Source organism: Canis aureus, chromosome 33 (genome assembly GCF_053574225.1).
Source record: "Canis aureus isolate CA01 chromosome 33, VMU_Caureus_v.1.0, whole genome shotgun sequence".
Lineage (NCBI taxonomy): Eukaryota > Metazoa > Chordata > Mammalia > Carnivora > Canidae > Canis > Canis aureus.
The window spans coordinates 32422582-32447381 of NC_135643.1; the positions used below are offsets into that span (position 1 = coordinate 32422582).

A 24800-nucleotide genomic window follows, 5' to 3' on the forward strand; every position below is an offset into this window, starting at 1 on the left:
CCCGGGAGCGGCCGGGGGTGTGGCAGCGTCGGCCGCGAGGCGCCGGCCCGGGCGCGCGGGAGGGCGGGGCCTGAGCGCGCCGGTCGCGCGGACTGGCTTCCTTCAGCGGCTGGAGGCGGTCACTAGTGCTCGGCTGGGGTCCCGAGGCGGGCAGGCGGCCATGCGGACGGCCGGGGAGTGCAAAGCCCTGAGCCCGACACTCCTCCCTCGAGCGGCGGCGGCGTGGTGGCCGCTGGAGTAGCCGCTGCCTTTGTTCCGAGCGCCCAGCCTCCCGTCACCCGGCCCCTCACGCCGCCGCGCTCCGGCTGGCCCGCCCTCGGTCCCCGAAGCCTCATTCGGCTCGTGCCGCGCGGATGCGGATGCGGCTGCCGGGCCTGAGTGTGGGCTTGGAGCGGGAGGAGGAGCAGCAGCGGCGGCGCCTGGGCGGCATGCGATGGGGAACTGCTGCTGGACGCAGTGCTTCGGGCTCCTCCGCAAGGAAGCGGGGCGGCTGCAACGTGTAGGAGGCGGTGGAGGGTAAGCCCGCCGGGGGGAGGGGCCGGGCTCCTGCTGGCCCCTGGCGTTCGGCCCCTCGCGGGGAACCCCGTTCGCTGCCTTGGCTGCAACCGCTTGGCGTAGGCCGGGAGCCCCTCCGCCCTCGCGACTTGCCGGGCGTCGAGCAGGCGGTCGGAGGGGAGGCCCCGAGCCCGAGGGGCCTCCCAGGGCAAGAGCGGGAGAAGGGGGCGGGCGTCGTCGCTCTTGCCGCCTCCCGCAAGGCTCCCTCCGGTCGCGCGGCCACACGGGGCGGGAGCCCTGAAGGGCATCATCTCCGGGAAGCCTGAGGCCCCTTCTCACGAGAGGGCAGTGGGGCCGGCGACACAACGACCCGGACACACCCTGCGTCGGGCTGGGGCTTGATGCCAGAGGTGGCAGCTCCGGATTTGATCCTCCCTTTGGCTCTGACAGAGCCGCGGAGAACCTGGCCCCAGAAAGTTAGGTACCACAGAGGGAATTTGAGTAAAAGTCATCTGGATGCTGTAGTACAATACGGTTCCGGACATTGAGTTAACTCTTTGACATGGACGAAGACTTGACGAATTGCAAGGTTTCCAGTGGGCAGTCGCATTCTTGGTACCGGTAACCAGAGAAGCAGTGCGTAGCTTTTCCGTATTAGTTTTTTTGGTTATTTCCAGAGAAATGCTGTGCTGTGATGACTACCCATAAGCTCTGTAAGAAGAGAGAAGTAAAATAATAATAATAATTAATAATAACAATAATAATAAAGGAGTAAGTCTTTCAGAACCTTACTTCGCTTGTTTAAAACTGGCATATGTAAAACTGACCTGCGTAGGTTTTTCTACCCACAGCATCCATAGGATAATAGAATTTCATGATATTCCGGTTTTTGTGGGGTTTTTTTTTTGTTTGTTTGTTTCTTAGGGTATTGAGAAAAATTAGAACAGATTCCTTTGAAGCTGGCTTTGTTGTTGTGAAATGTTTCCCAGAAATTTAGACTTTGAATCAAAAACCGGAAGCAAACCGCTTTATGTAAGGAATAAGACTTTTTTGCACTTTATGGAACAGATTGCCGAGTTTTCAGGATCTGTCTCATTTTAAACGACGTTAATAGGCAATAAGGCGTTCTGAATACACAAACTGAAGCTACACGATTTATAATTTGGATCTTACATGTGATTCACTGATTTTAGTTCATTGATTGCGTTCATGGAGTCACCTCTCTGGTACAAAGTAGCCAAGATTATAGACTAAGTATACCTGAATGGAAAAATAAGGAGTTAAAAATTTTGTGCCTGATTTAATATTTTGATTTCCCTGACTTAAGAGCTATTATTGTCAAAGGGGAACATGACAGCTGTTTTTATCATGTCAGAGAGAATCGTCTAATTTATTTCTGATTTTTGTGTGCAGGTGTACCTGTGTAGTCAAGCGTGCATAAATGTGTTTGCCTAAAGACTAAATACCACAAAGTCTCTGGCTTTGTTAATATTTTATTTGTAGTTCTGTTGTAGCTTGTTAAATCCCTATTGTAGAAATGGGGTCTTATACTCTAATTGGGTAAGCAAAAATCGTTTGTATTTGATTTTGAACTACGGTGTGGTATCTGGGATTTTTGTTTTGTTCTTTCATTGTGATTTTACAAACTAATTATGTTTTCCTTAGAGGGTAGTGTTAAAATTGTGGATTTTACTCCCTGAGCAGGTGAGCTTGGCAGCATAGGGAAGGGGCTGAGAGAAGACAGTGGATTAGTGTGTTAATTGTCTGTAGATATGTCAAAAACATATTGGTTGGATCTCTATTCTTTTGTTATGGACAAAATGTAAACAAACAAACCTTGTTGAAACAATGAACATCTGGGGGTGTGGACACTGTCATCTAAAACCATATTTTGGTGATACTGATACTGTTTGTTTCAGTTCATAAACAGAAGTTTAGGCAGTTCACTTACTTGAATATTCTGAATAACTTACTGTTTTACATTAATTTTAACATTATTTTAAGAGCCTCCAGTAAGCATGCAAGGACAGGTAGATATAGTTAATTTTTATTTACAGAATAAAGTTCAACTTTGCCTCTCATTTTAGTTGCTTTTCTGTTTTCTTAATCACCTGGTAATTCGGATTTTCTTTTAGGTTTAGGTCTAAACAGTTAAGTAATCTTTCGTCTAAGGGCATAAAATTTAGGGATGATCACAAAGACTTCATCTGATTTATATTTGTCACTGTAATGGCCACAGGTAGAATAATCCTGGGCTTTCTTAGACTGTTTTAAGCCGGACATCACAAGAATGCTTTATGATCTAGAGCCTTAGCCTGATAGATTTCTCAAGGGCATCTCAAAAGTCAGATCACTCAGTTTTCACTATCCAGTTTCAAAACCAGAATTACTAATGTTTTAGTTTATAAGATATTAGAGAATTCTGGGTTTTACATTCTAGAATATCTTTCACTAGTCATATTAATATGAGAATAGAGATATGTCAGGAACCTTGCTACTAATAAAATTATTTGGTGATTAAAGCAAAGAGAGTTAAATATCTTTAAGGAATAAAATTTAGAAGTCCTAATGAGTCATCCTTTTTCACTATAGGGAGTTTTGTTTACCAACACGTTTTTAGAGGGCTCCACCTGCTGGTCGGTTTTTAGGTAGTATAGAAATCTTTTGTATAGATATTTTTGGTGTTAGTTTTTTCTCAAACTGAAGACTCATTTGTGTTTTGTTGTGTTGTATTTTAATTATCATTTTTATCTTGCCGTATAATTCCACACAGTGGTTCCAGTTTTGTTGGCTTTTAGGCTCCTGTGGCAAGTTGCCTTCAGACAAAGTTTACAGTGATTTTTCATTTTCTTTCCTGGTTTAAAAAAATATATATACATACATACATATATATATATATATATATGTATGTATATATATTAGAAATAGCTGCCAGCATTCAGTTACTTCCTATGCAGGCTCTGTTATAGGTACTTTACATTATCTCCTTTATTCCTCACCACAATCCTGTGAGGAAGATAAGTACTATTATATACATTACAGATTGAAAACTGAAGCGTGGAAAGTTTAACTTCCTCAGGATAGCTGAACTGGGATTGAGCTCTGAATTCAGAGCCTTTATCCTTAAACACTAATAGCTCATGGCTCTTTATTTTGTAGGTAATATATGCATACATCTGAAAAACTTGGCAATTCTGTGGGATAAAACTATTCTTTTCTTGAAACTATGGACTTGACCTCTGCCACATCATTTTTATTATTTTCCTGTGTCTGTCCTGACCTTACTCCGTTTGCCTATTGAATACAAAATTATTCTTTGTCTCTTCTTTGCTTTAGTTAGTTCCCTTCACACATATACCCACCCCTGAAGAAATCTCATCCATTCCTATGATTTCAACCACCACAACTTCCAAATATGACGTTCTCTGAACAGATCTCTTTTCAAAGGTTCAATACCATATATTCAGTTGCCTACTGAAGGGATACACTAGGATATATGAAGCCTCCTCAGATTGGCCTATCTCAAATATCTGATATCTGTGTTCCAACAAATATCTAGAATAGATAGGTCTTTTCCTCAAAATTTCTTTTTCCTATGTTCTGTGTATTCTCTCATTCCCTTAACAGTTACATTTATGGTTTTCCAAGCTACAAACTCAACTTCATAGTCCTCTACCTCTTTCTCATCAACTAAGTTAGTCTCTCCTTAATACATACTGAAGCCATCCAATTCCTTTGTTGGTACTTGTGTCTTAAACTTTGTCTTTCGAGTCAAATCTCCCCTTCTTCTCGACTGTGCTTCCCTCTTGTATCTCTCATACTTCAGTCCCATCTTCCCTTTCTGTTATTGAAGCTAGGCTTTCTAAAACCCATACTAGATCATACCATGCCCTTGCTTAACCACATTCTCTGTGTCCTATTTCCTACAGCTAACTTGCTCAGGCTTTTTCCCTTCTATGACAGATGATGAGTTGCATGGCATTCAGATGTGTGACATAATATCCATTTGTATGCTCGGGATTTTATGCAGTTTCCTTGTTTGGGGATAATTCTTTGTTCTCCAATTCAGAAAATAATGTCAGAATACAAATCAGTGAGAATAACATTAAAAGGAAAACAATTACTCTATTCTAATTTTAAAAAACTTAAACTCATTCATAAACCTTCATATCTTAACTTTTTTGATAAATGATAACCTTCCATTCATTGAGAGTAATATCAAATTTAAACTCCTGACAAGGGTGCGTGTGTTGCTCAGTCCATATGTGTTTGAGACTTGATTTTGGCTCAGGTCATGTTCTCAGGGTTGTGGGATCAAGCCCCATCAGATTATCTCTCCCTCTCAATTTATCCCTCCTATCCGCAGCATGTGTGCTCTCTCACTCAATAAATAAACAAACCAACTCCCAACGAGATAACCTAATCTTAGTCTATTATACCAGCCTAATTGTGTTTTCTAATGATATTTTTCCTAGAATATACCGTTAAAATTGTAGATTTTACTTCTACTCACATGAGCTTGGCAGCATAGGCAGGGAAAATCAGTGAAAGTATTCTCTGCCATTCTTTCACTTGCCACATCCCCAGTATACTATATACTAGGTAGACCATATGCATTCTTGTTTTCCTGAAATACAGTGTTTTCTCATCCTTGCCTTTGTGTGGAATATTTCTTCCTTTCCTGTTGTTGGTGAGCTTTTACTTATCCTTAAGTATTGCTTTTTCTTTGAAACCTGCTCCAGCCCCCTGAGACCATATAATCTCCCTGAGGAAATAGTATTTTCTATGGGCTTAAATCTGCTTTATGACAGGGATTGGCAAGCTTTTCCTGTAAAGGGACAGATAATATGTATTTTAGGCTTTGCAGTCTTTCTTGAAACTACTCAACTTTGCTGTATTAGCACAGAAACACAGACAATATGTAAACAAGTATATGTGACTGTGTTACAATAAAACTTCACCTTTCAGAAACAGGCATTGGACCAGACTTGGCCCAATGGACCACAGTTTGCTGATTTTTAGCATCTTCCATGGTATGGGTTGAGAGCTCCTCAAGGTCAGGGACTCTGCTTTATCTTTATCTCTCTCTATTCTCAGTGTCTTGTGTTTGTTGAATGAATAGCCAGAGTATTATTTTTGAACTTTTGAGATAGAAAACAGTATTCTCTTATCCTTCTTTTTCTTTTAGGCAATTGACTTTGGCAACAACATCATTCATTCACAGAGTTAAAAATATATCCTACCAGTTTTATGTTGATTTAGTTAAAAAAAAAAAAAATGACCGTATAGAGTACCAATGAGAATTTAATATTTTATCATTATATGTGTTGCTAAAATGATAATCAATAGTGTCATTATTGAGAGATTTAGTTTGGTTTTCTGCGTGTTTGCCAGCTTTGAAAATACATATGAGATATTTCTCTTGAAATTTCAGAAATTAGGAAGGAAAACAGTAGATTTAAATGGATATGAATCTCTGAATATTCTGTATTTTATCTTAAAGACTCCCCCAGAGCTCTGTTCTGAGCCTCACTCTGTTCTTCCTTAATGTATTTTTTCTTCTTTAATGTACTTTTTCTGGGTAATGGCATGAAAACACATGGCTTTACCTATTATGTGCATACTAATGAGCCTGGTCAACTCAGTGTTAGCTCTGAAATACCAGATTGCCCACTCAGTATTTCCATTTGGTTTATCAAACATAACTTCAAATTCAGTTCGTAAAGCTGAGCTCATCTTTCTTTCCTTCCTAGCCGTTTCCTCATTTTTTTCTTTTTTAAAGCCCCAACCATTTCTGCTACTTTGTGTGCTACCTTGTGAGTGGCAAAAAATGTATAGTCACCTAAGCCATGAGAATCATGTTAAACTCCTCCCTTTCATTTTGCTACAAATCCAGGTTGCCAAATCCTGTAGATTATACCTTCTGAATGCCCCTACCTACATCTTTCCAACTTCTACATCATCGTTGCCTTTGTACAGATGCTTCCGTCTTCTAAATTTGTAGCTCTTTCTGTGGCTGATACCTTTTTGAGTTTATGTCTCTCTAATTTGAAAACCTAAAAGAAAGAAACATAAACTTACTTAGACTCCTGCATCTTCTGTAGCTACTACCCCATTTCCTGTCCTTTCCCTTTAACAACCTAAAAAATTCTTGATATCTCCATTTCCTCACTTCTCACTCAGTTTGCGAGACAGCTAAAATTCATTCTCCCAGCCACTGCTGCCTTTGTTGCGCTCCACCTGCATAACATCAAAACAGCCATCACAATCCAGTAGGTATTAGTAATCCTTACTGTACTTGATCTTTTAGCTGCATTTGATGTTGTTGGCTCATCCCTTAGCTCCTGTAATTTCCCACTCACCATATTTTATATCTGCCTCCCTGGGTAGTGCAATTTAAATTGATCTATCTTCCCTATCTCGTATGAATGTCCATTTTCCTCGCTTCAGTCATTAAATGTTGGAGTCCTTCAGAACTGAACTAGAAACAAAACAAAACAAAACTGAACTAGATTCTTCTCCTACTCTACTTTTCTTAAAGCATTGGATGCATGTAGTCACTAATCTAGGAGCATCTTTGTGTTCTCCATCATCCCACATTTCTTAGTCAATCCTCATAACCAGATTTTTTTTGGTACCTCATAGTTTTTCAGCCTACCCATTTCTCTCACTACTGCCCCCTTGTCCCAAACTGTCCTCATCTCTTGCCTAGATTTCCAATACTCTGTGTTAAAGTAATACTATTCCTCATTCACCAATTTCTGACACTGCTTTAAGCTCTCATAGCACTTACCACTCCATGAGTTTGTAAAATCTGAATATTTGTTTGTTTGTTGTCTGTTCCCCTTTAATGAAGTATAAATTTTATGAGGTCGGAGACTTATATTTATTTATTTCTATATATCCAGTATAGCAACAGTGGTTGCCTCATATTAGGCACTCAATAAATATTTCTTGACTGAGTGGGTAGATTACCTTTGGATCCATCCACCCACATCTATTTCTGACCTTTTTCAGTTGATCATATATTTTGGAGTCAGAGTAATCATAAGTGCAAATCTGTAATACAAACACAGTTTAAAATTCTTCAGTGGCGTCTTGTAGGTTTCAAGGCTTTACATTATCTATTCTTTGCCTTCCTTTTTGGGGGGTGGGGGGACCTCACCTGTGTTATACTCTACCTTGAATCCATTTCTTTTTACTTAGGTAACTCCTGCTCATCTTATAGATGCCAGGTGAAGGATTATTTCCCACAGAAGGCTTCCTAAACCACCTTCTACTCTCAGGGGATAAGTCATCATACCATCATTGAATCATCTTCCTTTTCTTCTGAGCACTTCTTCAGGTTTTTATTATACCTGACATAGTGTAATTATTTGGTTAATATCTGTTTTCTGCTTTCAACGTAAAGGAAGAAGTCCATGACTTTTTTTTTTTTTTTTTTTTTTTGCTGACCATTGAATACTCAGCTCCAAGTTATATGCATAGTATGTCCTATGTAGGCAATAAATACTTGATCACAGAATGAGTATGCTTCTTAAATGTATCTTACTCTTTTCATTCCCCCTTGCCTTTGGTACCTGCTACGCCCTGAAGCATTCTTTTTTTACTACTTGGCCTGGCTAATTCCCCTTCCAGCTGATTTTTGATGCCCTTCATCTGAACATGTGCCATTCAAAGCACAGTGGTTGTTAATTTACCTCTGCATCCATCCCATTAGATCCTAAGCCTCTTGGATACATGGCTCTATTTTTATTCAGTTTTGTACTTTAACAAAAAGCTATGCCTGTCATTCAGTAATCCAGGGAACTTCAGTTAGCATTAGAAAGTTCAATATCATAGATATATAAGTAGCAACAATTTCTAAAAGAAGGTAGTCAACAATTTCAGATGCTACACACAGATTACAAAGGATGAATGAGAAAGAACCAAAAGACCTCTAAAGTCCTTTCTAGTTACTAGTTTCCTCTAAATCAAGCCCCTAATAAACAGCAGTGACCTTCATACCATGCATCCTTTTTGACCATAATACTATGAACCTAGAACTCAACCACAAGGAAAAGTTTGGAAAGACCACAAATACATGAAGGTTAAATAACATGCTACTACACAATGAATGAGTGAAGCAAACAATCAAAGAAGAAATAAAAAAATTCATGGAAACAAATGAAAACGAAAAGATGATAGTTCAAAACCTCTGAGATGGAGCAAAAGCAGTTCTAGAAGAAGTTTATAGCAATTCAGGCCTACCTCAAGAAGCAAGAAAAATCTCAAACAACGTAACCTTGCATCTAAAGGAGCTAGCAAAAGAACAACAAACAAAACCCAAAACCAGCACAGGGAAGGATTTACAAAGATTAAAGCAGAAATAAATGATATGTAAACTTCCAACAACAACAATAGAACAGATTACTGAAACCAGGAGGTGGTTCTTTGAAAAAAAATCAACAAAATCGATAAGCCTTTAGCTAGACTTATCAAGAAAAAACAGGATTCAAGCAAAATTGCAAATGAGAGAGGAGAATTAATAGAAATACAACTGTAAGAGAATATTATGAAAAATTATATGCCAACAAATTGGACAACCCAGAAGAAATGGATAAATTTCCAGAAACATATAACCTACCAAAGCTGAAGCAGGAAGAAATAGAGAATTTAAATGGACTGATTATCAGCAAAGAAATCACTCTGTAATAAAACTCTAAACAAACAAAAGTCCAGGACCAGATGGTTTCACAGGGGAATTCTACCAAACATTTAAAGAAGAGGTAATACCTCTTCTCAAACTCATCCAAAAAAATAGGAAGGAAAACTTCCAAATTTATTCTGAGGCCAGCATTAACCTGATAGCAAAACCAGATAAAGACATGACCAAAGGGGCACCTGGGTGACTCTGTGATTGAGCATCTGCCTTTGGCTAAGGTTATGATTCCCAGGTCCTAGGAGCCTGCTTCTCCCTCTGCCTATGTCTCTGCCTCTCTCTCTCTCTCTCTCTCTCTCTCTCTCTCTCTCTCTCTCCCTCCCTCCCTCCCTCTCCCTCTCCCTCTCCCTCTCCCTCCCTCCCCCCCCCCCCCCCCCCCCCGTCTCTCATGAATAAATAAAATCTTAAAAAAAAGAGAGAGAGAGAGAGAGAACTACAGGCCAGTATCTCTGATGAACACAGCTGCAAAAACCCTCAACAAAATATTAGCAAACCAAATTCAACAATTCATTAAAAAAATCATTCACCACAATCAAGTGGCATTTATACGTGCATTGCAAGAGTGGTTCAGTATTCACAAGTCAATCAGTGTGATACATCACCTCAAGAAAAGAAAGTATAAAAACAATATGGTAATTTCAATAGATGCAGAAAAGGCATTTCACAAAGTACAACATCCATTCATGATTTAAAAAAAAAAAAACTTTAACAAAGTAGATTTAGAAGAAACCTACCTCAACATAGTAAAGATCATATATGAAAAACCCACACCAAACGACATACCTGTTGGGGGGAGACTGACTTTTCCCCTAAGGTCAGGAAGAAGCTAAGGATATCCACTCTCACCACTTTTATTCAGCATAGTCCTGGAAGTCATAGCCACAGAAATCAGACAACAAAAAGAAATAAAAAGACTTCAGATCAGTAAAGAAGTAAAACTTTCACTATTTGCAGATGGCATGATACTATATATAGACTCTATCAAAAAACTGCTAGAACTAAAAATTGAATCCAATAGAAAGTCTTAGGATACAAAATCAATGTACAGAAATCTGTTGCATTTCTTTTTTTTAAAAGATTGATTTATTTATTCATGAGAGACAGAGAGAAAGAGGCAGAGACACAGGCAGAGGGAGAAGCAGGCTCTTTGCAGGAGCCCAATGCAGGACTCAATCCCGGGTCCCGGGATCACGACCTAAGCCGAAGGCAGCCGCCCAACCGCTGAGCCACCCAGGCGTCCCTGTTACATTTCTATATACTAGTAATGAAGCAGCAGAAAGAGAAATTAAGAAAACAATCCCATTTGCAGTTACACCAAAAAGAATAAGATAATCTAGGAATAAACCTAATCAAAGAGATGAAAGACCTGTACTCTGAAAACTATAAAACATTGATCAAAAGAAATTCACGAAAATCCAAGAAAGTGGAAAGACATTCTATGCTCATGGATTGGAAAAATATTGTTAAAATGTCTATACTACCCAAAGCAATGTACACATCTGATGCAATTGCTATCAAAATACCAACAGCATGTTTCACAGAACTGGAGCAAATAATTCTAAAATTTGTATGGAACCACAAAAGACCCAAATAGCCAAAGCAACCTGGAAAAAGAAAAGCAAAGCTGGAGGCATCATAATTCCAGACCTCATGTTATATTACAAAGCTGTAGTGATCAAAACAGCATGGTACTGGCCCAAAAATAGACACATAGATCAATGAAACAGAATAGAAAATCTAGAAATAAACCCATAACTCTATGGTCAATTAATCTTCAACAAAACAGGAAAGAATATCCAATGGTAAAAAAGACAATGTCATCAACAAATAGCATTGGGAAAACTGGACAGCAACATGCAAAAGAATGAAACTGGACCACTTTCTTACACCATACACAAAAGTAAATTCCAAATGGATGGAAGACCTAAATGTGAGACCTGAAACCATAAAAATGGTAGGAGAAAGCACAGTAACTTCTCTGACATCAGCCATAGCAACTTCTTTCTAGATATGTCTTCTGAGGCAGGGGAAACAAAAGCAAAAGTAAAACACTGGGACTACATCCAAATAAAAAGCTTGTGCACAGGGACGCCTGGGTGATTCTGTGGTTGAGCATCCGCCTTTGGCTCAGGTCATGATCCCGGAGTGCCAGGATCAAGTCCTTCATTGGGCTTCCGGCATGGAGCCTGCTTCTCTCTCTGCCTGTGTGTGTGTGTGTCTCTCCCTGCGTGGAGCCTGCTTCTCTCTCTGCCTATGTCTGTCTGTCTGTCTCTCTCTCTCTGTCTCTCATGAATAAATAAATTAAAAAAAAAAAAAAAAGCTTGTGCACAGCAAAGGGAATAATCAACAGCTTCTAAAAGGCAACCTACAGAATGGGAGAAGATATTTGCAAATGACATATCTGATATTGGGTGGTATTCAAAATATTAAAGAACTTCTAAAACTCAAGAACTCTAAAACATTCCAATTTCAACATGGTCAGAATATATGGACATTTCTCCAAAGAAGACATACATATGGCCAAAAGACATATGAAAATATGCTCATCATTACTCATCATCAGGGAAATGCAAATCAAAGCTACAATGAGATACCACCTCACAGCTGTCAGAGTAGCTAAAATCAACAACACAAGAAACAACATGTGTTGGTGGGGATGTAGAGAAAAAGGAATGCTCATGCACTTTTGGTGGGAATGCAAACTGTTGCAGCCACGGAGGAAAATAGTATGGAAGTTTCTCAAAAGTTAAAAATAGAACTACCCTAAAATCCAGCACTACTAGGTCTACCCAAAAAATACAAGAACACTAATTCAAAGGGATACGTGCACCCCTGTGTTTACAGCAGCATTATTTTACAGTAGCCAAGATATGGAAGCAGCCTAAATGCCCATCTGTAGTTGAATGGATAAAGAAGATGTGGGGTATACAATAGAATATCATTCAGCTGTATTAAAGAATGAGATTTCTCTGGGCAGCCCCAGTGGCCCAGCAGTTTAACACCACCTTCAGCCCAGGGTGTGATCCTGGAGACCCGGGATCAAGTCCCACATCAGGCTTCCTGCATGGAGCCTGCTTCTTCCTCTGCCTGTGTCTCTGCCTCTTTCTCTCTGTGTGTCACTCATGAATAAATAAATAAAATCTTTTTAAAAATGAGATTTTTCTATTTGCAATATATATGGGGTTAGAGAGTATAATGCTAAGTGAAATAGAGCAGTCAGAGAAAGACAAATACCATAACATTTCAGTCACATGTGGAATTTAAGAAACAAAACAAGCAAAGGGAAAAAAAGACAAAGCAAGAAACAGACTTTTTTTTTTTTTTTTTTTTAAAGATTTTAAGTCCCCGACGTGGGACTCAATCCTGGGTCTCCAGGATCACACCCTGAGCCAAAGGCAGACAACCCCTGAGCCACCGAGGTGTCCCAAGAAACAGACTTTTAAAGAGAACAAACTGATGGTTACCAGAGTAGAGGTGGGTGGGAGGATGGATGACATAGGTGATGGGAATTAATAAGGGCGCTTGTCCTGATGAGCACTGGGCAATGTATGGAATTGTTGAATTACTATATTGTACATCTGAAACTACTATAACACTGTATGTTAACTATACTGGAATTAAACATTTATTTAAAAGAGCAATGACCTTTTTTTAACCCATGTTTTCTGTCTTAAACATACTTAGCAGAAAGAGTTGTCTTTCTCTTCCAAGACATAAAATAAATTTTCTGAACATCTATTCTTCCTAAATTTATCTTAATTAATGAGGGACTTAATAAACAGTAAATATTATTACTTTATTAAAATTACCTATTTTGATACTATCCTTACTTGGAAAATCTATTGATGGATTATCCCTTGGGATTTGAATTTTTTTAAAAAAACCCCATTGAAGGATTTGATAATAATTGAAAAATGATGTGTCTGTCACCTTTATTGCAACAGTTTTTGTAGGGCATCTGATTTGTAACCTTTCCAATCTTGTTGAGAAAAAAAAAGTCTTGAGAAGCTTTTAATTTTTAATATGCTTTGGAACAATTTACCATGGTTCTTCATTATTTATTTATGATATCAAACAGAAGATGTAAGGAAAGACTTTTCTTATTTATTTTAACATATATAGGACAGTATGAAAAAAGGAGCAATATCAATGTAGGATTTCTGAAAATTTTTCAGTTATCTTTTACTTAAGTCACTTTGGTGTAAAAGAGTACCTGCTATGCAAAATAACATGTAGAAGCATAAAAACCTGCATTTTCAGTCTATTCTTTGAGACTGATTTTATTCTTTTTGAACAGTCATCTTGATATCTGCCTTGATAACAGTGATATGCAAGAATCTTCAACGTAACACATTTACTTTTAAACTCTTCCAAATTTTTTAAAAAGATTTATTTATTTTAGAGAGACAACGTGCAGTGGGGAGGGGAGAGGGACATGGAGAGAATCTCAAGCAGACTCCCTGCTGAGTGTGGAGCCTGTCACAGAACTTGATCCTACAATCCTGAGATGATGACCTGAGCCAAATCAAGAGTCAGAAGCTTAGCCGACTGAGCCACCCAGGTGCCCCACCCTTCCAATTTTTTTTTATGTGCCACCACCATTCAGAACATGATAACCTGTCTTTTCTACCTCTTTAATACCCTTTACATGTTTTGAGTTCACTCTCACATTTTCAGCAGTAATAGAATGAATAAACAGAAACTTTATTTTGTTTAGAGACATAAGGGATATAAGGATTATGTATTAAATGAATGTCCATAGATGCCTTTAGGAAGGCCTAGACTGTTATGGAAGAGGAAAAATAACCTACTACTTTCTCTAAATCATTGTTTTTGGAGACACTTTATTTCAGCAGCTCAGCTTTCACAATTAATATGCCTGAATATATATGCTCTTAAATAGAATAGTGGATTGTTGTCCATATTCTTTCTAACCTCCCCTTTCCCTCCAGGGCATATGGCTGAATTCATGAAAGTTAAATGCACACATGATGTGACTTGAACCATTTTCTTTATAGCTTAGCTTTATTTTTTGTGATACTGGATTCCTAAGGATTCTTCCAGCTTCTCATACCACTTTATTTGTTTATCACTTTATCACATCATTTATTTATCACTTTATCATATCATATTTCTTTATTTTTTTCACCTCTAGCATTTAAGTCTTATGCCTTGGATTTGCCACATTTATTTTTTCTCTTGTACCTCCATTCTTGGCTCCTGCTTCTTTCATATTATATCCCCATTAGGATTCTGACTTTCCCCATCATGTCATTTTCCAGTCCATCCTCCACCCAGATGATTTTTATTTTGTAAATGTTTCTTTCATCTATCCATTTCTCTCACTGACTCCACTATAGTACATCCTATCATCATTTGTAAACATTATTTATGCATTCACTTTTTATGCATTTATCTCTCCTTATTTGTCTAGGAGTTACATGGTTCCTGGCACTTGGAGGAGCAAATTTTATGTGGGCCTAAATTTTCTCCTAATTTGAAAGGAAGAGTGGTATTTTTATTCCCCTATAGTCTGAATACAGTAAACATTGATTAATTCTTTGAGGATATTGATTCTTTCTTGGAGTATTTAGAATTTCCACTTTCATGCATGCAGTTCTGGTTCATTCATTCATTTATGCTCCTGTTTCGTGTGTCATTATATAAATAGGCTATAATTAATTTATCCATTCTCTTATTGATGAGCATTTAGATTATTTTGAGGTTTTCTTGCTATTGCCAACTACTTCAGTTCATATTCTTATAAATGACTCTTTGTAGGGACTCCTGGGTGGCTCAGTGGTTGAACATCTGCCTTTGGCTCAAGGCGTGACCTGGGGTCCTGGATGAAGTCCCACATCAGGCTCTCTGCAGGAGAGCCTGCTTCTCCCTCTGCCTATGTCTCTGCCTCTTTGTATCTCTCATGAATAAATAAATAAAATCTTTTTTAAAAGTTTTTTTAAAAATATCCCTTTGTATATGTATATAAGAGATATTTTAGATACCTGTATACATAGGAATGAAATTGCATAGCTGGCATGCATCTTCAAATTTATTAGGAAATTTCAGACTTTTCAAAGTAATGTTACCAGTTTATACTTTTACCAGCAGTGGGTTTTCATTGTTCCAGTTCCTAACACTTGGTATTGTCAAATATTTTTCCCTATCAATGAGAAATCCTATCTAAAATTATACTAAAACTTTATTCCTGTATTCCAGCAACAAACAGATAGTTTATATTTTAAAAATCATTTTCCATGCTAGCAATGAAAACCATAAGAAACAAGGAATATATCAATGTTGGACATGTAAGACCAAAATATTTAAAAACAAAAACCTGAAATAAATGGAGGATAGTGCCATGTTTATGGATGGAAAGATAAGAATTGAGTGCAGTTCCAACAGTTGCACTGAACATCACAGGCTGATTCCAATGAATTTTATGAAAACAAGAAACCAAAGATAGTCTCTAAATTTTGAGGAAGGCAACTTGTCTTATCAGATAGGTTCTAATAATCAAAACCCTGTTATATTGGCATAAGGCTAGATGAATAGATAAGTAGAACAGGATATACTCCCCAGACTTTGGATATCAACCTGAGAGGGAGCTCAGTAATCTTCATTAAAAAAATAAAAATAAAAAAAGGGATCCCTGGGTGGCGCAGCGGTTTGGCGCCTGCCTTTGGCCCAGGGTGCGATCCTGGAGACCCAGAATCGAATCCCACATCGGGCTCCCGGTGCATGGAGCCTGCTTCTCCCTCTGCCTGTGCCTCTGCCTCTCTCTCTCTGTGTGTGACTATCATAAATAAATAAATAAAATTTTTTTAAAAATTATTTATTTATTTATTTATTTGAGAAGGGGGGGGCATTAGCAGGGGGCGGGGCAGAGGGAGAGGGCAAAAGCAGCAGACTCCCCACTGAAAAGGGAGCCCTGGAACATGACCTGAGCCAAAGACAGATGCTTAACCAACTGAGCCACCCAGGCTTCCGCAGTAATAATTTTTTAACAAAGTGATTGTTACATGCCGAAGTATAAGAATGGCTGATTTACTAAAACAGCGATTAGAACTAAGTGTATATTATTGGAGGTATTTTTACGTATTGTGTCCAGTTCAGGGACTCACTTTTTTTCTTCCTTATCTCAACTATCAGAGGTGTACAACAGTCTCCTGTCAGTAATAATAACTTATTAATTGATTTTTGCCCCCAGGATGGGGAATGGATGCCTTCCTAGATTTACTGTTGCTATTTTCTCATGTTTTCTCTCATACTTAATAATATTCACTCCTCCAAAAATCTCTGGTCTGTACAAGCTTGAGAATTTTTTCTTGGAGTTTTGTTATTATAAATTAAGTGCATTTGAGATTCAATAGTGTTACTCAAGAGTAACAAATACTAAAGGAGAGAGTATGGTTTTTAGCTGCCTATTTTTATTTTTAAGCAGTTATGTTTGCTTAATGAAAAATCTTAAATTGTTCTGTACTGATATACTTCAAAAATTTTTTTAGTGAAATTTAGGGAGCTTTGTACAACATGACCCACTTATATGCTAACAATAGGTCTACAAAAGTAGGATGGCTATTCTTTATTTTTAGATTCTTAAGGAGTTAATGAAAGTATTAGACCAAATTTTCTTATAATTTTAAATGTCATCAGATTTATTTACCCCTAATATTTAGTGAAGAACTTTATTAATAATAAAACAAATACTCTATGGATAATAGTAAAAGCATATATTGTAAGCAGAGTTACATATAAAATTAGCATACTTTTATTTTTTTTTTTAATTTTTATTTATTTATGATAGTCACAGAGGGGGGGGCGGGGGGCGGGGCAGAGACACAGGCAGAGGGAGAAGCACGCTCCATGCACCGGGAACCTGACGTGGGATTCAATCCCGGGTCTCCAGGATCGCGCCCTGGGCCAAAGGCAGGCGCCAAACCGCTGCGCCACCCAGGGATCCCAAAATTAGCATACTTTTAGATTCTAAGCTACACACATTGGAACATGCACATCAGTGTTTTCAACTGAAGAACTATGACCAACTGAACTTAGAGGAAGGAGGAATTAAGGAAGATCTAAAAGATATTTATCTATGTTTGATCATGGATATTTGTTGAAAAGAGCTCAGTTATTGGAGTTAGATCATTTTACTTTTTTTCTCCAGTTTGTACGAAGTCTTCAAATCCAGTGTCTATTTGAAATATTCAGACTGAATTCTTTATTCAGACTAGCCACATTTCAAGTGCTCAATAGCCACACATGGTTAGTGGCTATCATATTGAACAGTGCAGATCAAGAAGATTACAGTACCTTATAGGATTACTGTGGAAAGGCAAGTATATAAATATACATATAAAAACTCAAGTTCATTAAAAAAACTCTGTTCATACGTATATAATAATACCTGGCCTATTGTAGGTACTCAGTAAATGTAAATCTCTTTGCCTACCATTACAGTAATAAGGTTGTTATATACTTTGGTTTTGTAACATTATATATACTAGGAAGCTTCAAGTCAATAAAACATTTTTTTCAAATTGAAGAAAGCAAGATGTTATTTCTCTAAGCCAAGTAATAGTAATCCAGAGGTAGGCCTTTGCAGTAGACATTGCTGATTATAATCATTTTGTTTTTTATCTTTCCTTCTAAGATTTAATTTTGATCAAAAGTTGTTGGAAATGTAGTTTAGTTGTTATTGAATTTCTTTTAGACTGATCCAGTTTCTTTTTATCTCATTTTCCTCTTCTTTTTTAATGGTGACACTTATATACAACTAAAACTTCATTCTTGAAGAAAATATTCTCAACTAGGACCTATGTACTCTAATGAAATATTACTGCATAGGACTTGGGAGACCTGAATAAGACAAGTTCTAGGATTTTTCCTATGGCTAGTTTTGTTGTTTCATTAACACATAGTAATTTTGTCTCAACAATCACATTAGTGATTTTCCCTTGCCCCAGGCTCTTACTCGCAGCTTCACTGGGTCAAGCAGAGAAAACTAGAAAACATATTTGGTAATTAAAAATGTGAAATATAACTGTCCAGGAACTGCATAGTACTTGTATCTTCAGTTAAGGACATTCTTTCACTATGAGTAAAGAATAATGGGATGGAAGTTCTTAGTGACTATAGATTCAGAAAAAGTTAGGCAATTCAAATAACCCATCACCTTGGAGCACTGTCAGTATACCACTAGGGCCAGACAGCTCAGTTCTTTGAACCAGGGACTCTTCTACAGATAGGTTTTGGATTAACTCTCCTAACATTTGCTTTTCTGTTTTCTGTCTTCCATTTCCTCCACTTTAACATATTTTTCTTTTAGATATTAACTATTTCTCTGTACTTTAAGTCTCAAAATCCAGGAGCCATTCTGTTTCTTTAAGGTAATTTAGCTTGTAAAGATAACAGGTACATTAATGGGATATTGCTTTTATCATTTTAATTTTTGTTTCTTATATTTCCATCTTCTTGGGAAATAACTCATTCTTCCTCTCTTTCCCAAGAATAAGCTATATTTCTATTTCTCCATAGCAGTTAGAACTAAAATCCTTAAAAAAACAATAGGCACGTATATATATTTGTGATAACATGAAGCAGACGTATGGGAGAAAAAAAATTGCTGGCATTGCATCTTTGTTAATAGGAAATCTTCCTTTAGACAGGAGAAGAAAAAAAGATAAATTTCCTGGGTTTGAAACCAAAAAGAAAAGAATGGTGTTCCTACGGATCTGGAATTGAGAAGTAGCCCCAGGGTTAATTATAGACAGTATAAGAGGTTTTTGGACTGGTTTTTATCTTAATGTGCTGGACTTAGAATTTGAATAGAGGACTCTCATCCAGACTCTTAACTCTGTGTGTATGTCAAGCTTAAGGCATCTAAAAATACCAGTCCACTTCTTTCCTAGCCTTTTTCCTCTCAGTAAATAGCAATTTCTCATTCTTCTAGTTGTTTGGGATAAAAACTTAGGAGACATCCTTGATTCTTCCTTTTTATATATGCTCCTAGGACTAATTCATTAGCAAATTCTGTCAGTCTTTTCTTCAGAACTGCTTCTTAGAACTTCAACTTGATGATCCAAGCTACCATCATTTCTGTGCTGTACTATTGTAAAAGATTTCTAATGGGCCTCTTAAAACTTAGATCTATTCAGGATCTTCCAATGAAGTTCTTATACAGCTAATAAATTCTTAAGGAATGATAGAATTAGAAAATCATAATTTTGTACTCATGAAATAATGGAGCTAAGCAGTGATTAGCAGTGGATGCTGAAATCATTTGATAAAAGGTTGATGGGAAGCTTTATAATGGATAAATTAGGCTGATAATAGCTGAAGCTACAGATCATTCTTAGAATCAGTAAAAGTAAGGCAGACAAAAATAAAATTCCTTATAATTTGGTTCAATAGCAAATACCACATATGAAGTGTTCTTGCCTTAAAAAACTGCACTCGGGGGCAGCCACGGTGGTGCAGCGGTTTAGCGCTGCCTGCGGCCGGGGGTGTGATCCTGGAGACCCGGGATAGAGTCCCATGTCAGGCTCCCTTCATGGAGCCTGCTTCTCCCTCTGCCTGTGACTCTTCCTCTCTCTTTCTCTCTATGAATAAATAAATAAAATCTAAAAAAAAAAAAAAACTGCACTCAGGGATGCCTGGGTGGCTCAGCAGTTAAGTGTTTGCCTTCGGCTCAAGGTGTGGTCCTGGAGCCCCAGCATCGGATGCCGCATCCGGCTCGCTGCATGGAACCTGCTTCTCCCTCTGCCTATGTCTCTGCCCCTCTCTCTCTCTCACTGTGTGTCTCTAATGAATAAATGAATAAAATCTTTAAAAAAACAAACTGCACTCAATTTAAATCAAATTATTAGTACATAGGAAACAGAATAGAGGAAGCAAACAATACCAAGAGGAAAAAAGTCGGTCAAATCTAGGAAGTGAGAAATTCTCCAGGACAAATGACACAATTTCTCCAACAAATCAGTGGCATGAGTAAAGGTAATGGTGTAGCAAGGAGGGCTGTTATAGACTAAAAGAGGCCTAAGGGGCCTAACAAGCAAATGCAGTGTGTAGACCTTGTTGGAAATCTGATTTGACCAAATCATGTATAAAAAGATAGGGAGATTAAAATATAGACTGGCTGTTAGAGTTAGAGAAAGAAATGATTTTTAATTTTGTTAGGTGATTATGTGGTTAGTTGTTTTTTTGTTTGTTTGTTTGTTTGTTTGTTTGTTTAAAGGTTCTTAACCAATAGAGATGTTAACTGAGGTAAGGATGAAATAACATGTCTAGGATTTGCTTTAAGATACTCTACCAAAACACAAAGAGAGTTGTAGGAATAAGATTGGGAAAAAGGTAACTCTATAAGTAAGATGATGGGTATAAGATGCTTCCTATCTCTACTTTGGTGTATATTTGAAAATTCTCATAATAAAAACTAAAAACAAAAAATGATAAATGCCAAAGACTGAAATATCTTTTGTGAATTCTCAGCTATTAAGAATAAACTCCAGAACCCTTTCCTGGCCTACAAAGGCCCAAGGACCCTGGGTGTTTCTCAGACCTTACTTCTTTCTCCTGAACTCCAGACATTCAGGTCCCCCATTTACTTAGAATATACCAGGCACAATTTTGCCTTAGAGCTTTTTGTGTTTGTCTTTCTTCTGCTTAGAATTCTTTTCCTCCAGTTGTCTCACTGGTTGGCCTTATCATAGACTTGGAACAAAATTGTTCCAATTTTGCTTTAGCAGAAAGACCCTGACCACCCTATATAAAATAACCTCCCTCTTCGAGCTACTATCTTTGCTTACTCTGAGGTATTTATTTTTTCATAGCATTTCCCATCACCTGATCATTTATGTACTTGCTTATTGTCATTCATTCCCAGGAATGTTAGCTGCAAGGCGACAGATTCTTTATCTGTTTACTGACAGTTGTATTGTCAGCACTTTAGAGCTGTGCCAGGCAGTTAGGTACTCAATAAATATTTATGAAATAAAAATATAAACATTTGAGGCCACATTTGATAAATAAGTACTTTTTTCCCTCTTCTCCTCTGTTCTACTTAAACCTTTCACTTGTATTCTCATCTATATCTAGAAATGAGTAGTAAAGGATTGCCAAAGAGCCTCACTCCTTATTGTAGAACAAAACTGTGAGGTAGAAAATACAAAACATCAGGTCAGTTAATTACAGGAAACACTAAAAATGTTATATTCCAAATGTGTTAGCAGCCAATAATATGGAAAGCAGCCAATAATATGGAAAGATTTTAGTTTTCATTTCTTTCATTTACTGATTAAGTAGTGGAGAGTTCTCTGAAATCTGAAATGCTACTTTCAAACAGTTGCCTTTCTAATTACGTTGAAAATGTAGATCACATTTCTTGACTTTTCAGAAAAATACCAAGATAACGCTATTCTAATAAAAAAATTTGCCCCTGAGTTTGCCAAGTTGAGTAGTTGCCTTAATCTATTAATGTAATCTTGGCATTTATGATAGTAGGAGATAATATATGCTCTTTGTCAATAATAAAGTCTCAGTTTATCTTAAGGAAAGCAGTTTATCTTAAGGAAAGCAGAAATGTTTTTTCACTTATTTTCCTTTTCTGTTTACCTTCCATTTTAATTGTTTTGGTTTTTTTGTTTGTTTTGTTTTGTTTTGTTTTTCCTATTAATTTGTTTTTTTGCCATTCTATTACATAGACTCATGTTTATTTATTAGGGAGGACTTCCGTTGTGGGGACGGAAATCCAGATCAAACTATCTTAAGCAAAAGGTAGAATTTCTTAAAAGAATACTAGGTTTCTCAACTACTAACCAAACCATGGGCAGAGTAGGAATGTAGCTGGTCCTTAGGGATGACTCAACACTATCAGAACATTCTTTTGATTGATTTCATTCTTCTCTTTACAGATTTTTAGATGCTTAACTCCTAGCACCTCCCTAGAGCTCTCAGGAAGATATTGTCTCTCTGCTTAGTTTCTGTATAACTGAATCAATCAAATGAGGTCTGGGGGTGGGCTATGGTCTAGTTTGGTCAGATAATCAGAGAGTCAGAGTCATGCAAGAGTATGAGTATCCTCACTATAATTAAATGTGGATAAAAGGGACAGAAAACAGACATTTACCACAGCCAACACCTTGGACTTCAACTAAAGTTAGGCATGGATCTGTGTATAATTAGAATAGAGCACAGTGCTGTGCCATCTAATAAGTATAATAGGAAGTATAGTATTACTTCCCTTGGTTTGGACAGTGTACCACCTGGCTTTAGGCTCTGCTTTAGCAATGAAGTCACACTGATGGTTTATTTATTCAGTTACATCACTCAGTAAGTCTGGAAGGAGAAACAGATAAATCAGAGACAGATTCTTCATCCTGGGAAGAGAATGATAGTTACAAGGAGAGAGCATACAGTACTTTAAGCATGAATCATAATGCCAGAACACAGTGCTATTCGAAGGCTTAACTCATTATTGTTTTTGTCTGAAAAATAGGGAAAATAGAAGAATGGGGACAACTAAATGATTAGAGAATTAAGATTATTTTGTTTGTACTGGATATGTTTCATAAATTAATAGATCTGTGAAATGACAACCCCAGGATTCTTCTCATCTCTTAAAGGGATATTTTCTTTTGGATCCTGTCACATAAGGAAACCTCAGTGTAACTTTTGATCTCTGTGGGGACATGGAAGTCTTCTCTTCCAGTAATTTGAGCAGCTATAGTAGGAACCACATTATAAGTTAAAGTCTCCTGGCACTCCAGTAGTAAAGGAGTTTGGGTACTTCTGCCCTATAACCAACTTTCATGCTATAATAGAGGACATAGAGTTAATAGAATATGGACAGGTCTTTGGAGCAAATATAACAAAGGAGATTCTTATTTGATTACATGTAAATTTCACTAATAGGCACAGAAGAGAATGATTAAAATTTGTATGGGCATGGAAAGAATAAAAGCATCTAGCTTTGTATAAACACAAGACTACCATCTGGAGGTAACCCCTCTTAGCATTTTGGCATATATCTTTTCAGATTTTTATTGTTTTGCATATATTTAAGAAAATTGAAGACATACTCTTACGCATTTAACACATCAGTATTTTAACATGATACTTTCCTTGATATAGAAAAAATAATAAGGTAAATTTTTAAAATTGTATTCTGTTCTATGTAGTAAATACAATAAATTAATTTGTTATTACAGGTTTAGTAAATATTAGTATCAGTAGAAAAATACTGGCTGAACACTTTTAAACTTGTAACTTAGTTTGAAACTCTGGAAAATGTTTTTGTGGAAATGTTTTTATTCTATTATATTGGCTTGCTTTTAGTATTAATTGTGATTTTTAAAATTTTTCTGTTTATCTTCCCAGATCCAAGTATTTTAGAACATGCTCAAGAGGGGAGCACTTAACTATAGAGGTGAGTAGAGTCATGAATCTGATTGGATGAAAGTCCCTTCAGGAAGGCAGGAGGCACATTTTTCCTTTTGTTAAATTTAGTATGGATTTTTCTATTTCAATATTATTGATGCTAGTGAAGAGGGAAAAAATTGAGGTGGTGAGGGGAGCGGTGAACAGGGAGAAGTTTGCAGAAGATTAAGGTCCTGTTCTTCTAATAGAATTGCTATTTCTTAAGAAGTGGTGTTTTTGTTTTTTGTCTTTTTTTCACCCCACCTAATTCAGAGAGGGTATACTCTTTTAGCAGTTACAATGGCTCAGTAGGCATTGATTCTAGAGATAGATGTTTGACCTGCCCCAGGAGAGAGGTGTAGCAAGATCAAAGCAGAAGGCTGATTTTAAGCAACTCTACAGTATGAATCACTGAGCTGCTTATTCTTTGTATGTAAAATATAATAGAATTTCCTCAGCCTCTGCTGTGTACCACCTACATCAATATACAGTTTATAAATATCATCACACATAATTTTTAATACAATTGTGTTGAATGGGTGGCAGTAATTCCATTGTATGGATGAGAATCAGAGGCTTGGACAAGTTGAAGAAGTTGGGCTTTATTACACAGCCTGTAAGTGACAAACCTAATTCCAGTCCCAAACTGCCTGGCTTCAGAGCTTGAACACTGTATTTTACTTCCTTCTATATTAAATAAGGAAGCATGTAAACCAGGAAATAGTTTTGTTTTTAAATCACAAAAAAAAAGTTCAAGATAACAATTTTAAATAATTTTAAGTCATCTCTATAAATTTTTGTCTTTCTTTTTTTTTTATAATAAATTTATTTTTGATTGGTGTTCAATTTGCCAACATACAGAATAACACCCAGTGCTCATCCCGTCAAGTGCCCCCCTCAATTCCCGTCACCCATTCACCCCCACACCCTGCCCTCCTCCCCTTCCACCACCCCTAGTTCGTTTCCCAGAGTTAGGAATCTTTATGTTCTGTCTCCCTTTCTGATATTTCCCACACATTTCTTCTCCCTTCCCTTATATTCCCTTTCACTATTATTTATATTCCCCAAATGAATGAGAACATATAATGTTTGTCCTTCTCCGATTGACTTATTTCACTCAGCATAATACCCTCCAGTTCCATCCACGTTGAAGCAAATGGTGGGTATTTGTCATTTCTAATGGCTGAGT

General features: G+C 37.4%; 1 protein-coding gene across 8 annotated transcripts in view; it reads left to right on the top strand.

The window, feature by feature from the left end:
* Positions 1–65: 65 nt before the first annotated feature.
* AP1AR (adaptor related protein complex 1 associated regulatory protein) overlaps positions 66–24800 on the top strand; it is a 42761-nt gene continuing 18026 nt past the window's right edge. For 2 of the 8 annotated variants that reach the window (XM_077882387.1, XM_077882388.1), the window contains exons 1-2: positions 68–516; positions 23573–23621. In XM_077882387.1, coding sequence (XP_077738513.1) covers positions 434–516; positions 23573–23621 — 132 coding nt within the window. In that variant the 5' untranslated portion in view covers positions 68–433. Of the gene's footprint in view, positions 517–660; positions 1132–23572; positions 23622–24800 lie in introns of those variants that run through there. The other 6 variants (XM_077882391.1, XM_077882392.1, XM_077882389.1 and 3 more) reach the window with 5 other exon arrangements.